The sequence below is a fragment of the Monodelphis domestica genome, chromosome 7 (genome assembly GCF_027887165.1).
Source record: "Monodelphis domestica isolate mMonDom1 chromosome 7, mMonDom1.pri, whole genome shotgun sequence".
NCBI classification, from domain to species: domain Eukaryota; kingdom Metazoa; phylum Chordata; class Mammalia; order Didelphimorphia; family Didelphidae; genus Monodelphis; species Monodelphis domestica.
The window spans coordinates 188,999,965-189,017,567 of NC_077233.1; the positions used below are offsets into that span (position 1 = coordinate 188,999,965).

The following is a 17,603-nucleotide window of genomic DNA, read 5'->3' on the forward strand; positions in this document are numbered from 1 at the left end:
AAGTCACAATTCCCATTTGAAAAATTCTACCCTCTTGGGAAACACTAAATAATCCTCCCCCATTTCCTTTTGCCCAAAGGAAAAAACCAGAAAAACTTCTCAGAGAAATTAAGAAGGAATATGCTCTCAGTTCAGAAACTTAAAAAAGAAGAAAGAACTTTTAAGGTCTGCCTGATTTTTTAGGGAATGTAAAGAAAGATTTCACCAACAAAAAATAATTATCCCTGAGCAATTTTTCTTGGGATAATTTTTTATTCTTCGCACTTTCCCTAAGCTTCACTTATGAATTAATGCTAAGTGAATAGTCTCCTATGTATCATTGCATTCAAAGAAGCAGCAATAAATATGGTTTAGAAGAAACAAGATATACTTGTTGCAGACATCTACAAATCTCCTGGTTACTTATCAACTTCCTTACTGCTGATGGGGCATCTGGCCTTCCTTTCTATCAAATATCCTGTCATTGTTCTCAAAAGTTTCAATATTCACTTTGATGATCTCTTTTAATATCCTGACCAACTTCATATCTAAGATACTCCCTTCTGAAAAATTCACTTTAGTCACTAATACAGTTACACTTTAGATGTGGCCATCTTTTGGAAATAGTCTGCCAAAAAATAGCAAACTCGAAAACTTTTTATTCTCTTATCACAACCTCCTAAGCTCCCACTTCTCTCACTAAACTTGCTCTTTGTTCTCCTCAGGACCTCTGATGGATTATCTGTTTTATATTCTAGTCAATCAATAAAATGACATACTTATCACCATAACCAGCTTAGACTCCATCTACAATCTGCAACTTTAACAAATCTCTGGCTTAAAAATCCACCTCTACTCCTAACTTTCTGCTGTTCCCTACCTAGTAATCTTCAGTCATATTGTAACTCCCATCACTTCATTCTCTGTTGTTACTTGTTAATCTTCACTGGAGAAAGTCACAAAAATCAAAATGGTTTTATTTAGAATAAAGTTAAGACTTTAACCTTACTTCAGCCTTTACTGATTTTTGGCAATTCTTCTATTCTACTCTTAATGACTATCTTAGTCATTGCTGACAGTGACTATTTCAAGCATTAGCCACCTTCCTTCACACTGATAACTGGGCCTCTTCACCAAGAAGAGTGAGGGTATCAAACAGGATCTCCCTCCACTACTCAAAACTTTTCATCATCATTGTCATCATCAACTTGTCATCATCATTCACTCTTCCATTCCTCATGTCTCAGAGGAAGAAGTATCTCTATTCTATGTTAAAGTTAATTCTTTTACTGATGTCCTTCCTCCTACCTCATCCTGGATCATTGAAAACCTTGCTCCAGCTTTCAACCCTTCTCAGTCATAAATTGTCCCTCCATCATTCTCTGATGGCTCATTCCCATTTGCTTATAAATATGGTAATCTTCTGTAATCCTAGTCTTCCTTTGACCCTTCTGCCTCATTCAGTTACCATCCTATCTCTCTCCTCTCCTGAGTCAAACTTCTTAGAAAAAACATGCCACACAAATGGCAAGGAAAACAATAAACAGAAATAGTTAATATTGGAATTTAGAGGGAAGGGAGACATATCCAGAAAGGACTGTGATATAAAAAGAAAAGGCACTAATGAAAATCATGTTAAAAAAAGAAAGAAGAAAGCAGTATATCTATCATTTGCTAATTTCACAGGCTCTCTCTGCAGTCCTCAACTTCCCTTGGCCATTCCCAATCTAGTTTTTATTCTGCCTTTACTAACCTCCTTCTCTGGTGCTTCTTCCTAACCCCCATAAACTGGATTTCCCAAGACTTTTCCCTTGGATTCTTTTCTTTTTTTCTCTCCACGCCCTTTCTTCACAATCTTATTCCCTCTCACTGCTTCAACTATCACTTCTATATAAGTAATGCTCACAAATATTTACCTCCAGATTTACTATTTCTTTGGATCTCCATTCCTACATTTCCAATAGCTTACAAAAACATCTTGATGGTAGCACCTCACACTCAACATACCATAAAATGAATTTATCTTTCCTTTAATACCTTCTTCCTACTTTTTTATGTCTATCAGTGGTACCACTACCATCTATACTATGTTGATTTTCTCTTTTCTCTCTTCCCACCCTCCAATATTCAATTAGTTTTCAAGTTCTATTGATTCTACTTCCACAATATTTCTCACAGCTGTCATCTCTTCAAAAACACTGACACCAGTTTATTATAGGCCTTCATTATCACTGGTTTTCAAATATTTCCTCTAGTTCCTTCCCTTCTGATCCATTCTCTATATCAATGCCAGATATATTATTTACAGATATATTAGCACTGTATTCCTCTGCTCAAGACCCTGAAATATCACCTATCAGTAAAGTTCAAAATTACTTAACTTGGCCTTCAAGGTCTTCTATAAACTGGTGCTACCCTACTTTTCGCTATGTATTTCTTCAATATTTTTTCCTTTCACATTGTCTCTGATCAAACTGATTTGATGACTTCAGTTTACATACCTTAAACTTTCCACAACTTTGTCCAGTATTCCCTATGCTTAGGATGTCTTGCTTCTAACCTCACTTGTTAAATCATCCTTTAAAACTTAACTATTCGATAAAGCCTTAAAGTCCTTATCTGAAAAAGATTTTTCTCACCTTGTACTTCACATGACACTTTTGTTAGCATTTCATATGCATTAACTATAACATGAAGTAATACATAACAACTTGTATATATTTGTGTCAGATTCCTTTACTAACCTAAATTCTATGAAGATAGTCATGGGTCACTGATTATATGAACCCCAGTATCTCACATAAAGTAGCAAGAGTGGTAGTAGTAGCAGCAGTCATCATAAAAATAATAACATCTCATATTTATATAGCATTATTTTAAGGTTTACTATTTTTTCCACACTTTACCACACAACTCTATGAGGTTTATTTATTCAAGTTAATTTTCTCTATAAAGCCTGAAACTAAGTCAGTCTCTCCCAAATGGATTAGACAAGCCCTATACTTATCTGCAAATTTATCAAGCTACAGCACAAAGGATAATATTTATATGTACCTAGAATTTCATTCTTAATCCATCTTACCTGATTACAAAGGAATTGGCCCAGGCCAGGCCTACATGCAGCACTAATATATATAACAGGCTGTCTGTTATATAACACATTGAATCCTTCCATTGTGTAGTCTTCATAACGTGTGTGAATAACAAGCCTACAGATCTTTAAGAGACCCTCACGGTCATCTTCATGGTAATACGCAGAGCCATTTTCATACCTGCAGGACAAATGATCCCAGATAGTTCTCATTTTTTGCCTTAGTTCAGTAATTTCCCCCCTAAGGTTCAATCACAGAAATAATTCCTACACCAAATAGATACATAAAAATTTGATGAGAATAATCTCTCCACTCCTACCCCCTTGTTCTACTTTTATTGGGTGAGGTCCAGATAATGGAACCATATCTCTTCTATACACAAACCAGTTAAGTTTCACTAACAGGGAATCTCAAAAAGTATTAAACTGCCAAACAGACTGACTACTCTATGTCAATTTTGATCTTTCTTAAGCTTTCCCTTGCCGCCCCCTCACCCCCAACTTTCCTAAGGAAGGAAGAAGTATTTCAAATAGAGATAAGTGGTGCTATTTAATACAAAAAGGGATTATTCATATATAAAAGTTTGGTAATCCCTCAAAGTGATGTTTTTCCAGATCAAATCCTAAATTAAACCATAAAACGACTCTCTTTCAATTGGCTATATAACGAATGTTTTATTATAGCGACTGTAAATTCCTTATCAAAATAATCACTAATGTACTGTTAGTCACCACTAATATACTCCAACAATTTTGGAGAGCGATTAATCTAGAATTATGATCAGATTTTAATACTGTGTATACCTTCTCAATCTAGCAATAGCACTGTTGGGTTTGTTTCCCAAGGTTATCAGGAGTGAATTTTAGATTTATTCTACCCTGCTTAGTCTTTAGAATTCTAGCAACAAGGAATGTCTACACCCCCACTTAAGGATTAACTGTGAGGAGGATGGCCTATGACCGACATGTGCTAGCAAGTGACAAATCAGAAACAACTGGCAGACCCCCTGGCCAGTCCTAAGCCAAGCTTAAGCTACCATTGGTACATGTGAGATACAGGAAATGATATAAAGAACTGTCTATATATTTTGCATCACTTCCTCTCTCCGGGATCTCTCTCAGAGACATTGGGCTCACTCAGCGACGTTGGGCTCTTGCAGCTCAGCGAGGCTGGGAGCTCCTGGCGGCAGATTGGCATTTGCAGCATGGTTTAGGTGAGGTGTCTTTCCTGAGCGAGACTTGGTGAGAGGTTAGGCTGATTTCTCCTTTCCTTTACCTCCTAAAGCACTATTCTCTTAGGAGGCCCTTCATCTCAGAGTAGACCTCATGGCTAGAAGCCGAGCTAGATTTAATCTTTTGAGGAGGTCTCATGGCTGAGTTCTCTGAACTTCCCTTGGCTTAGGCTAGGCCGGTGAAATCTTATACCCCTTCCTCTCTCTCTCTTCTTAATTTCTTTCTACTATTATAATTAAACCACCATAAAAATCCCAAACTGATGAGTATTTTTATTGGGATTGAATTTAATCCCTGGCAACCACTAAAATAATATATTCAGTCAACAACTCTAATTTTACCCTTACACAGGGAAAAAGAAGAAGAGCCAATATGTTCTAAAATATTGTTGGAAGCTCTCTTTGTGGTTGCAAAGAACTAGAATTTGAGAGGTTGCTCATAAATTGGGGAATGGCTGAACAAATTGTGGCATGTGATTGTAATAGAATATTATTGTACCATAAGAAATTAGTGGATCTATTTTTTAAAAACCCTTACCGTTCTGTCTTAGAGTCAATATTGAGTGTTGGTTCTAAGGCAGAAGAGTAATAAGGACTAGGCAATTGGGGTTAAGTGACTTTCCCAGAGTCATACAACTAGGATGTATCTGAGGTCATATTTGAACCCAGGACCTTCTGTCTCTAGGCCTAGCTCTTAATCTACTGAGCCCCCATACCCTGAGCAGATTAATTAAAAACAACAACAAAAAACATAAAAATACCTATACGAAATTATGAAAAGTGAAATCAATAGAACCAAGAGAATATATGGCTACAGAAATAATGTTTGAAAGATAAATTGCAAATGATACATAAAAGACATAGTTTATATATACTTTTTTTTGGGGGGGGGGTCCAATAATGCCTTCTCTAGTTTAGGGAGGAGAGAATGAAAGATATATCTGGGAATTTTGATATAACAACAAAATATTAGTTAATTAAAATTTTTAAAAACTCTTGCCTTCTATCTTAGAATCAATATAGTATATTGATTTCAATGCAGAAGAGTGATAAGGGCTAGGCAATGTGGGGTTAAGGAACTTACCCAGGGCCACACAGAGAGTTTTTGAAGCCAAATTTAAACTTAAGATCTCCTATCTCTGGGCCTGGCTCTCAATCCATGCACTATCTAGCTGTCCCCAAATAAATTAATTTTTTAAAAGAAAATTTAAAAAGATAAGTATAAAAAAATCATCAGCTCTTGGTAAAACAAGTTTTAATTTCATAAAACATTCTAAGTTTACTTGCAAAGTACAACCTATGGGTAAACTTAAGTCAGGTTCAAGGAAGGTAAAATAATTTGATGAAGAACATATTAGAAACTAGATTATTGTTATTTTTTTCTTTTTAAATGCACCAATTTTCTCAGGAGGATCTGAATTCAAATCTAGCCTCAGACACACCCTGAACAATTCACACAGCCTCTCTCTGACTCATTTCCTTCACCTGTAAAATGAAGATAATAATAGTACCTAACTCACAGGACTGTTGTGAAAATAAAATGTAATAAACATTAATAAAAAATATAAAAATAAATAAATGCACCAATGTGCAGGATAGTTTAATAGATAGGTGGAAATGCTCTCTTCATGGCGTCTTGTTACGATTCTTTTTTTCTTCTAAAAACCTTATCTTTGGTCTTAGAATCAATACTGTGTATTGGTTCCAAGGCAGAAGAACAGTAATGGCTAGGCAATGGGGGTTAAGTGACTTGCCCAGGGGCACACAGCTAGGAAGTGTCTGAAGCCAAATTTGAACCTAAGACCTCCCATCTCTAGGCCTGGCTCTCAATCCACTGAGTCACTCAGCTGCCCCCAAACGGCATATCTTTTATCTTTTAAACCCTTACCTTCTGTCTTAGAACCACTATTGCGTTGATTCTAAGGCAGAAGAGGGGTAAGGGCTAAGCAATGGGGGTTTAGTGACTTGCCCAAGGTCTGAGACCAGATTTGAACCCAGGATCACCCATCTCTGGGCCTGGCTCTTGACCACTGAGCCATATAGCTGCCCCATGATTAATTCTTAAAATTTTTACCTGAAAAGTCTGCAAAGCCATAGTGTAGTATCTGAAAGTATTCTAGTTGTGAGTTTTCTCAGCTTCTCTCTATCCAGTACTGAAATATATGCAGCCAGACTGTGTCCCAACAAAGCCATATGGCCTTGTTCACCAACATTTTGGAGTCTATTAAATAAGAAAGATGGAATTAAAACACATTCATTAGGATCCCAACTCTTCTACAAAATTCCACATGATTGCTTCTGGATCAGAGTTTAAATTCATCCTAATGCAAGAGAGTACAAAAAAGTCAGAAATTAATCAGTGTACAATGAAATATAAATGTATTGTAAAGAAGAGTTACTAATTACAAATGATGTTATCCAATCAATACTGCATATTTTGTGTCATTTTTTACCCAAACACATTAATAAAATAACATTATAATCAATTAAACATTTTATTAATTAATTGAACACTTACTAAGTGCCTATTACAAATAATATATTGCACTGTTCTGGAACAATAGTTTTTGTTTTGTTTTCCAATTTTAAAACTGCAGTGTTTGATGATATAATTTTTTTAAATGAAAAAAAAAATAAAAGGAATGAGTGGGTCAGGAAGAATTCCCTATTACAAGTAGCTATCACAATTTATAACAATTCATAAAGGAAAGGAAAATTGTTTCTCTACATTAAAAACAAAAATGGACAATGGACAATGCAGGTGGACACTTGGCTAATTTACCTACAGCAATTAATAGCAAACATGAAGTCAAACTTAACACTGTTTTGTGATCCAATTTACCAGTGTAACACATTGAATTATGAAAATTACTAAATTTAATATTTAACTTTTATAATCATTAGTCTCAACTATTTATTTAAAAGAAAAACAACTACAAAATCTCTCAGCTACACCATGTAAATGTCACTTGGAAAAGAAAAAATTGGATTTTCAAATAAGATGTATTGCAAGTAATGAAATACAACTTATAATTTTTATAACACTCACAAATTCAACAATTGTTGAAGTCAAGATTAAAACAGTAAATGTAATTAAAAATTATTACCGGGAACACTGGGGCTCCTCATCTTCATCTCCATGCATGAGGTTCTGAACCAACTGGAGAATGCTTACCATATCTTGTCCACTAGAGAAAAAGAAATAGGAGATAGATGGGAAAAAACATATATCTTTTCCCTCCCCACTCCTGCCCCTAGCCTCCAAAATTAGTATACTGTTATAACATTTTGTTTAGACATGGCACACACCTTAAAAAAATAAAATGGTAGAGTTAGTTGACTCTGAAAGTTAGTTAACTAAAATAAATTAATCTCCTGTCCAAGTAGTATTCAGAATTTTTTAAAAAAGAAAGTATACCAGCATTATTGAACCAAGTGTTTTTACAGATATACTCTGTTTATCTGCAAATTGTAGTAAAGGACAGGAAATATTTTCGATAACTTTGTAGACTTTTCTGAAAAGACACAGTAGCATTAAGTGACCCTTCTATAAAAGTCTCATTCACATTTGGATTACAGCCATCTTTCACCTCCCAGAAAGGAACTATCTGTTCTTTTTATTTTAGCTGCGGAACTTGAAGATCTGCCTGGAATACTGGTAAATGGCTTTTGCTCCCATTAAAGATGCATTATTAAAGTCATCACAAAGCCAAAAAAAAAAGCAGTGTCTGAAATATTATACACTTGAAAATGTATATTATGATGCCATAATAAATAATAGTATAATAAACATGATTTCTTAATGATAATATGGGCAATTAAAAGTTCCTTCCAAAAATCTTCCCAAACACTTTCCTCTAGAGACCCTGGAAGCTAATGGCTAACTAGGTAAAAACACTTAGTGATAAGTGCTTTTGTACTATCATCCTGCCTCACCCAGAGCATCGAATTCTTTTTAAAACTCTTGATAATATCTTCTCCAAGCATTGCTAGTGGAGTTGTGAATTAATCTAGCCATTCTGGAAGGCAATTTAGAATTATGCACATAAAAGAATGCATACTGTTTGATCCAGTCATACCACTACTAGGTTTGTACCCCAACAAGATAATAAGGAAAAATACTTGTACAAAAATATTCACAGCCACATTCTTTGTGATGGCAAAAAATTGGAAAATGAAAGTTTGCTCCTCGATTGGGGAATGGCTAAACAAACTGTGGTATATGATGGTGATGGAATACTATTGTGCTATAAGGAATGATCTGCAATATTTCTCTATGAACTGGGAGAGCAATGCAATAATCCAGGACACTCCTGAAGGACTTATATAAAAGAATGCTAACCACATTGAGAGAAAGAACTATGGGAGTAGAAATGCACATATCACTTATCACATGTATATATATATGGGTATGTGATTTGGGGTTTAGGCTTTAAAAGAGTGCTCTATAGCAAAAATGAATAATATGGAAATAGGCATCAAGTGAGAACAATTGTACCACCCAGTGGAATTGGTCGTCAACTCTGAGAGGAGGGAGGGGAGAGGGGAGGGAAAGAAAATGAATCCTGTAAACATGGAAAAATATGTAAAAATAAAATTTATTTAAAAAATATTTTCTCCAAGAGTCAGATCTATATGAACTTCAAACTCTTTCCTCCCCTCTTGTTATAAGTCTGGAGTAGTAGAAACCTTTAAAGTTTTTCTGCATTGGGTTGCTTTTAATAACCACCTTGTATAGTAGTAGCAAGTTTGATACCAGAAAGAAAACATCAAAGTTGTTATTACTTGGTTTATTTCACAGATGATTAAATTTGTTAACTTGACTTATTCATCTTGTTCATATATATCCTTCATCCACTTCTCATCTTTTACACACATAAATATTTGGGTCAAAGAACTCTTTAAGGGGGTTATATTATATTTGCCTACATACTGTCAAGTTCCTAGTTATAAAAGAAAAATAAAGTTAAGTATTGAACAAGGCTAACAGTCTTGGGGCAATTGGGAGTTAATTTAAAATAGATTTTTAAACTACCTGTGGAAAGAGCTTTTCTCACCAGAAAACCAAGTAGCTAATTTTAAATATTTGCTTTTTGACAAATGTTTTTAGGGGCACCTTGGTGGCACAGTGGATAAAGTGTTTGCCTGGAGTCAGTTAGACCCAAGTTCAAATCAGCTTCAGATGCATACTAATTGTGACTCTAGGTAAGTAACAATCTCTGTTTAGCTGTGTTTCCTCATCTATAAAATGGGAACCATCAATAGAACCTAACCCCACCAAGGTAGTCATGAGGATCAAATGTGACAAAAATTACAAGATCCTTTTAGCACAATGTCTGGCACTAGTAAGCACTCTATAAATGCTATTTATTATTATTAATGTTGGTAAAAAGTTTGGATAACTGAAGCAATTATGGTATGTTGGCCATTAAACTATTTTTTCTCTTCCTAGTTCAAACATTAAAATGCAATGTGCTTATTAGTCTTCCAATAAAATGATTATGGAAATTTATTTTCATTAGCTATAATTTAGGAAAAAATCATATTCTCCAATATATCTTTAAAAATAATTTTCCTTCCAGACAAGCAAGTAAAAATACATATTTCAGTCAAAGTAAATAAATGGCCATTTTAAAAAAAAACTTTACTCAGAATCAGTATTGTGTATTAGTACCAAAGTAGAAGAATGGTAGGGGTTTAGACAATTGGAATTAAGTGACTTTCCCAGTCATACAGCTAGGAAATATCTAAGGCCAGATTTCAACCAAGGTTCTCCAACAATCTGTAGGCCTAGTTCTCAATCTACTGAGCCACCTAGCTGCCCCTCCCCCCCAGCCATTTCATTTTAAATTAATTTAATACACTTGATTTTTGAGCTTGTATTGTCTTTTCCATTCAATTCAATAACAAATAATTACACACTGATTGTGTGAAAGGCACTGTTCTAGGTGCTGGGGGAATAGAAAGTTAAAAAAAAACAAAAAAACAACCAAAACGGTCCCTGACCTTGATGAACTTACATTCTGGGGAAAAGGGAAAGAGAATGCAATTATGTACATAGAGAAGCAATTAGGTAATTTGAGGAGGGAATGAAGACTAATGTCTTGGAGGGATGTCAAGAATGGCATCATTTCTGTGAGAGGGGGACCCCTGGAACTACGCCTGGCCAATAGCTGGTGAGTGGAATGGTTGGGGGATTTGGACTTGGTCCAACTCACTCCCCAGCTGATTGGCGGCATGGCCTGGGACAGTGTGGCAGAGTTGGGGGTCTGGCCAGGTGGGGGTGCGGTCAGCGTGGAGCAGGTAGGGCCTCGAAGCCACTGTCTGAGACTACACAACCTGGGGCCACAGGATGAGGGAGTTTACCACTGTGCCCCCAGTGCCTGGGTGCAGCATGCCGACTACAGCTGATACCAAGCAGGCAGGGCCTGCTCCAAGTCCATCACTGTCTACCCCTATACCTGTCCCCTGGACACTCTGTTTGTGCCCCTTCTAGTGGGCACAGGGGTTGCTCTGGTCACTGGCATTACTATCCTTAGCATTGTTACTTGTTGCTTCATGAAGAGATTGAGGAAGCAGTGAATCCTCACCCCATCATGGTAAAAGCTGTCTTCCAGCCCAACATCGGTTACCTGGATTTCTCTGCCCTACCCTCCCAATCTGGTCTTTCTGTCTCCTGCCCTTTTTATTTATTTTATTTGGGGGGACTAGGATTCCCCCTCTGCTCTGTCAGGCTGGGAGATTCTTCAAAGCCACAGGCACAGCCCCAATACTTCTATTTGCCTCAAGAGGAGATCAGTGCCCTACAAATTCTGGCTCTCTTATCTGTCCTTTCCTCCTTCCTGTGGGTATGCCCTTATCCCTTATCCCAAAATTGGTTTTTCTAAAATGTGAATAAAGTTTTTTTAAAAATAAAATCTAGTATCAGACCCCCCCCCAAAACCCCCAAACCCTCGAAGGAAACCAGGGATTTAAAAAAGTGACATGAGAAGGGGACAGATTGCACCAAGACAGAGCTATGAAGGACATGACATGGTAACCAAATTCTAATATGGCTAGAAGCAAGTGGGTGATGGGGAGTGAAATGAATTAACCCTAGAAAAACAGGTTGAAGAGATTGTGATAGTTTGTAAAAATCAGGCCAAGGAATTTAACTTTATCATATGGATAACAAGAAACCACTGAATAACACAATATGACCTATCTCTTATAAAGGTTATTTTGGCTATGGATCAGAGAAAGGAGAGATTGCAAAATAAAAGACTAATTAAGGAAGCTATTATAGTAATCATGGTCAGAGATGACTATTCTCAAATAGGACAGTGGGAATATGAGTGAAAAGAAGGTGATTATAACAGAGGTAAAACAGGCAAGATAAGATACATGATTAGATATAGGGAAGAGAACAGTTCAGGATGACTTTGAAGCTGCCAGCTCCAGGAATGAGGAAATTTGTAGGAAGATATATAGGTTTAGGAATGGAAAAGATAATGAATTCCATTTGAGATGTGCTGAGTTTGAGTTGCCACTGAACTTGTGGAGAAATCCATTAAGCAGTTGATGCTATGGGATGGAAGCTCATGAAGAAGATTAGGGCTGATACAGATTTGTGCAATAACTGAACCAACGGGAATGGAAAAGTTCAACTCAGGAAGAGAATATATATGAGGGAAGAGTAAAGCACTTAAGGCAGAGAATTGGGGGACACCTAAATTTAAGGAATAAAATACTGATGATGATCCAGCAAAGGAAAATAAGATGTGATCAGACTAGTAGGAGATAGCATAATACAATCAAAAGAGTATAAGGAACCCTGTAGTCCTGTCTGTGACTCCTACTCCTTGCAGGATCCTGCATAAATCACATAATCTTCCTCATCTGTAAAATGAAAAGGTTGCACTAGTTGGTCCAAGGGCCCCTCCAGTTCCCAATCAAGGAACCTATGAAGTCAAGTCAACAAGTATTTATTGATCATTTATTATGTGCCAGGCAGTGTATTAAGCACTGGGGATACCAAGAAAGCAATACAATCCTTGCTTTCAAGGAGCTTGCAGTCTAATGAAGGAGGCAACATGCAAAGAACTATAACAAGCAAGATATAGACAAGATAATCTGGAGGCTATTTCAGAGGGAAGGACCTCATATTAAGGGAGCCTGGGAAAGGCTTCTTGCAGAAAGTAAAACTTCAGCTGAGGTCTGAAGGAAGCCAGAAGGAGGAGGTGAGAAAAGAGAATGTTTCAGGAGTGGGAGATAGGAGTAAAAACATATAGAATCAAGAGATGAAATGCCATGTGCAAGACAGCAAGGAGGCTAAAGTCATTTGACAGCAGAGTAGGTAGAGGCAGGAGAGGGACAGGTTGTAAAAGACTTTAAAAGTCAAACAGAAGATTTTGTAGTTGATATTGGAAGTAATAGAAAGCCAATGGAGACTGGGGAAGGGACAAGGGAGACATGATAATACTGAGCCTTTAGAAGATCATTATGATAGCTGAGTAGAGGATGAACTAGAGTAGAGATACATATATAAAGAAGGCTAATGCAATAGTGCAGGTATGAGGTGATGAGAATTTGAACTAGGGTGCCTGAGAAAAGGAGACATACATATGTTAGAGATGTTTTAAAAGTAGAATCAATAGAACTTGAAAACAGATTGGATATGAGTAAGTGGAATGAGAAGGAAGAATCAAAGATGACATCTATGGTGTATGCCCGAGGGGGAATATGACAGCATCCATGACAGTACTAAGAAGTTAGGAAGAGGGAAGAGTTCGGGAGTAAAGAAAATAATTTTGGACATGCTGCACATGTCTATGGGACATCTAGTTTGAGATGTTCATTAGGCAGTTGCAGTTATAAGACTGGAGAGAGGTTAAGACTAGCTAAAGCAATCTGAGATTCAATAGCATATAGATGATAATTCCATTCATGGGATCTGATGAGATCACCAAGCAAAACAGTATAGAGGGATCAGAGAAGAAGGTGTAGAACAAAGGCTTAGGGCATAACCACTATTAGTGTGGAATACAGATAAAGAGGAGAAAGAGAAGAAGGGGTTAGAAATGTAGGAGAACTAGGATAGAGTACATGTGTCTTAGAAACCTAAGAGGACAGTATTAATGAAAAGAGGGTGATTGACAATGTCAAAGGCTGCACAAAGGCCATGGATGAGACTAAGACGAGACTATTAGAGCCAGCAATTAAGAGATCATTGATAAATACAGAGAGAGCATTTCAGTTGAATAATGAGGTTGAAAGTCAGTCAACAGAGTTAAGGAGAGAAGGAAGGTAAAGAAGATGGCATTTGAATGAAGTGAATTGAGGAAGGGTGTGAGGCTAAGAGGAAGTAGAACCCAAATTATTTGGATAATGAAAGCCAAAAGAAGAAAAAATATTCCAGAAGAGAATGGTTGATAGTATCAAAAACTGCAGCGAAGCAAAACAGAAAGAAAAGTCGAGGCCCACAGATAGCAGTTAAAGGTTTATTGGTAATCTTTAAGAGAGCCAACTTTACTCAATTGGAGTTGGAAGATAAATTTTTAAGACTTGAGGTATCAGGAGAAGCTACAGAAGTGGAATTTCTAAGACGTGCTTTGAAAAGAGAGAAGAGCTATAGGAAGAGTACTTGAGGGGATGGGAGAGTCCAGGTGAAGTTTTGTTTTTTTTAAAGGATGAATGTAATTCATTATATGGAAGAAGGGATCCAGGACATTCCAGGATTCGGAATATTACTGCATTGTCAAGGCAACAGAATAACTAGACTCAAACTTGCTTTAGACTCTTGTTAAGTGCAAAGTGGTACATCAGTGACCTAAACATTTTTTTAACTTGTAAAACAAAATGAAGACTTCCTGCATTGCTACCTACCTGCCTTGGAGTGGTCCTGGAATATCTCTTGGTGCATACTTCTTTTCATTTTCTTCTTCTGCTTTTCTAATTAAAAGAAAAAAAGTTTAATTTGACTTTGTTAATATTTAATCATACAAACAAGTGACACGTATTATGAGAATTCTATTCATGTTATTAAGAAAACCTAACTGAAAAAAATTAAACATTTCCCCCTACCCCTTTTTGAGAAAGTGTGCTTTTCTAAAGAAAGCACATAAGATACTTTGCTTAGTTAAAAGGATCATGACTTTTGCAGGTTTCACACAGAAACTGAATGTAGAAGAGTTGTTGATAGATTTAAATTAGGATGCTAAGAAAACTTAAAAAAAAAAGACAGATCCAATTAGACTTGTGACAGATTACTGATGCTTAAAATTCTTTAATTATAATACCTTTTATCTATCACAAAAAATAATTTTGACATGGAAGAAACTAAGTGTTACTACATGCCTAAATAGTAATCAGTGCCATCAGATTTCCAAGGTTCAGCATTATTCTAGGTACCTACCTTTGATTGTCCTCCAGCATCTTCATTGCTTCATTAAGATTTTTTCCCATTTCAGCCAGTGTAGGGTCAACCATCTAGTATATACAAGATAAATTGCATGTTAATAACTCTCTACCCTTCTTGCAATGTTTCAATCAGTAAATTACTTTAAATCAAAGAAATACTTTATGAAATAGCTGTAGATTAAGTATTTACTCCACAAATCCTAAAAAGTATGTTTTTATCTAAAACAGCTATTTTAAAACACTTCTAAGGCAACTATTCTATAAATACTTTAAAATTATCATATAAAACACAAGTGATATATTCTTTTTAACCCTGCAATTGATATCCTTTTAATATGCTAACAAACATTTTTAAAAAACTGGTGACTGGGGATCAATGATAGGGCTATAATCATTGATAAGTCATACAACTTAATATTTGCCAATAGACTCTTAATTGGTGTCCCTGAATCCAACACTATCCTCTAAAATAACTGCCACAAAGCTAACGCTGACTTAACAGTGAGGTTGTGAGGTGGTAATCTCTATCCTGGAGGCCTCAAAAAAAAAAAAAATAGAGGGCAGCTGCATGGCTCAGTAGATTGAGAGCTAGGTCTAGAGATGGGAGGTCCTAGGTTCAAATGTGACCTCAGATACTTCCTAGCTGTGTGACCCTGGGCAAGTCACTAACACTCCTCCCTCACCCCCCCCCCCCCACTGCCTAGCCCTTACCACTCTTCTGCCTTAGAAACAATACACAGTACTGATTCTAATATGGAAGGTAAGGGTTTAAAAAAAAAAGAACAAACAAACTCACTTCACTGGGTCCTACCACGCTCTCAAATATGTATCCTATAGTTCTCTCACAGCAAGCTCTTATAAATTCTTATTTCTGTACCTTGTTTGGATTTCTTAATCCTCAATAATCTGCCTTCTAATTCCACCAGCTGAGTAATATTGCCCTTTCAACAGTACTAATGATCTCTTAATGGCTAACACTAATAGCCTTGGCTTTTAAACTATTTTACACTCTCAGTCAACCATTTTCTCCTTCTGAATACTTTTGCCCCTGGGTGTTTTGTGGGGCAGGGGTGATATCATTTTTCTGCTTGGAGGAAAGGTTGGAATATAGACTTGAAGCAAGGAGGTCAAGTAGGAGGTTATTTCAGTAATCCAGAAAGGTGATGGAGAAGAAAAGAGAATAATATATATAGCATCTATTATGTTCCAGGTACTGTTTTAAGTACTTTAGCATCTCATTTGATTCTTACAACCCTGGGCAGTAGGAACTATTATTATTCCCATTTTACAGTTGAGGAAATTGACATCCATAGAGATTAAATGACTTGCCCAGGATCAGACAGCTCTTAAGTGTCTGGGTCATATTTGAACTTAGGTCTTCCTGACTAGGCCCAGCACACTACCCTCTGCAGCACCAGCTACAGCAATGGTTGTAAGAATGGAGAGAGATTATGAAGATAAAAATGGCATAATTTGGCAAATGATTTGATATTTGGGAATGAGTGAGGAGTTCAAGATAATATCAAAGTTTTAAACATTGGTTAGGTAGAAGAACAGTAGTACCCTATCATAATTGATAAGTTTAGGAGAAGGATAGGATTGGGCTGAATGATGAGTTCTATCAAAGGCATGCTGAACTTGATATGCATTCAGTCTGAAATGTCTAACAGGGAGTTGGTGATTTGGGAATGGAACTCAGGAGAAATCAGGTTTTGGTTCTGGGAGATCCATATACATAGAGATAATAGTTGAGCCCACAAGAGAATAAATGAGAAAAATGCAGATAAAAAAGGGACCAGAATAGGGTCTTGAAGTATAGCCAGTTACTGGGAATAACATGGATAAATATCAATTGAAAGGAGACTGAGAAAAAGCAGTCAAATAGAAGCAAGAATGAGTGGAATCATGAAAACTGAGGGAAAAAAAAGTAGAAAGAGGTTGCCAACAATGTCAAATGCTCCAAAGACATCAAGAAAGATGGAAAATGAGAAAAGTCCATTAAAAAAAAGTCCATTAGATTTAACAATTAAAAGACCAATGGTACTTTGGAAGAAATTATTACAGTTATAGAAAGTTTAAAAGAGAGTGAGAAGAGAAGAAATAAAAGTACCAAGTATAGACAACTTTTTCAAGTCAAGAAAAGGAGAAATAGTGGGTATCATTTAGTGGAGGGAATGTAAAGCTCTAATAAGGGTTTTTTGTTTGTTTTTTTAAAGGAAGGAGACTTAGGACAAGTTTTAATGAAGTTTGGGGAGGGGGTTGGAGAATCAAAGACAGGAAGAGCCCTGGGAAAAAAGAGGGAGATGACCAGAATAAAATCTGTTAATGAATATATAGAAGGGGATACATACATATAGAAGGATACATAGAGAGGTGCTGACCTTGGCAAGAACTGCCATTTCTTTATTATTACAGATTGGAATAAAAGAAGAAATGGAGGAGAAAATAGAGAACACAAGGCAAATGCCTTTATTTTTGTTAGTGAAGAACAAATCAAAGTCCTTAGATAAGAAGGAAGAGGAAGTGCTATGGGAGATTTGAGGCAAACTTCAGGGAAAAAAAGGTAAACTAAAAAAAAAAAGAGGTCTGGAATAGCTTATGTAGTAAGCGGAATAGGGATTCAATTAGGAAAAAATAGATGGGACTGCTTTGCTGCAATGAAGACCCAACCAACTGGGATCAGATAACATAAATCATGGACCAAGGCATCATACCTCTGTTCAGCTGCACATGTTCTGTTCAGCTGCACATGAATATTAGTGAAGGAAGCAGATGGGAATAACCCAAGTTTGGGGCTTGGCAAGGTGACAGCAAAAATGGGACAAGGGAGCAAGGGATTCTAGGGTAGAAAATAGTGTTGAACTGGTTGGCTACAAGGTTATGATTAACAAGAGAGGACAGTG

General features: G+C 36.5%; 1 protein-coding gene across 1 annotated transcript in view; it reads right to left on the reverse strand.

Annotated features, from left to right (window-relative positions):
* The window catches only part of PDXDC1 (pyridoxal dependent decarboxylase domain containing 1), a 76,341-nt gene that overhangs the window by 31,512 nt on the left and 27,226 nt on the right, over positions 1 to 17,603 (reverse strand). Inside the window, exons 2-6 of the mRNA XM_001375036.5 lie at positions 14,696 to 14,769; positions 14,167 to 14,232; positions 7,410 to 7,490; positions 6,377 to 6,523; positions 3,062 to 3,251 (exon numbers count right to left, since the gene is read on the reverse strand). Coding sequence (XP_001375073.3) covers positions 3,062 to 3,251; positions 6,377 to 6,523; positions 7,410 to 7,490; positions 14,167 to 14,232; positions 14,696 to 14,769 — 558 coding nt within the window. The remainder of the gene's footprint in view (positions 1 to 3,061; positions 3,252 to 6,376; positions 6,524 to 7,409; positions 7,491 to 14,166; positions 14,233 to 14,695; positions 14,770 to 17,603) is intronic.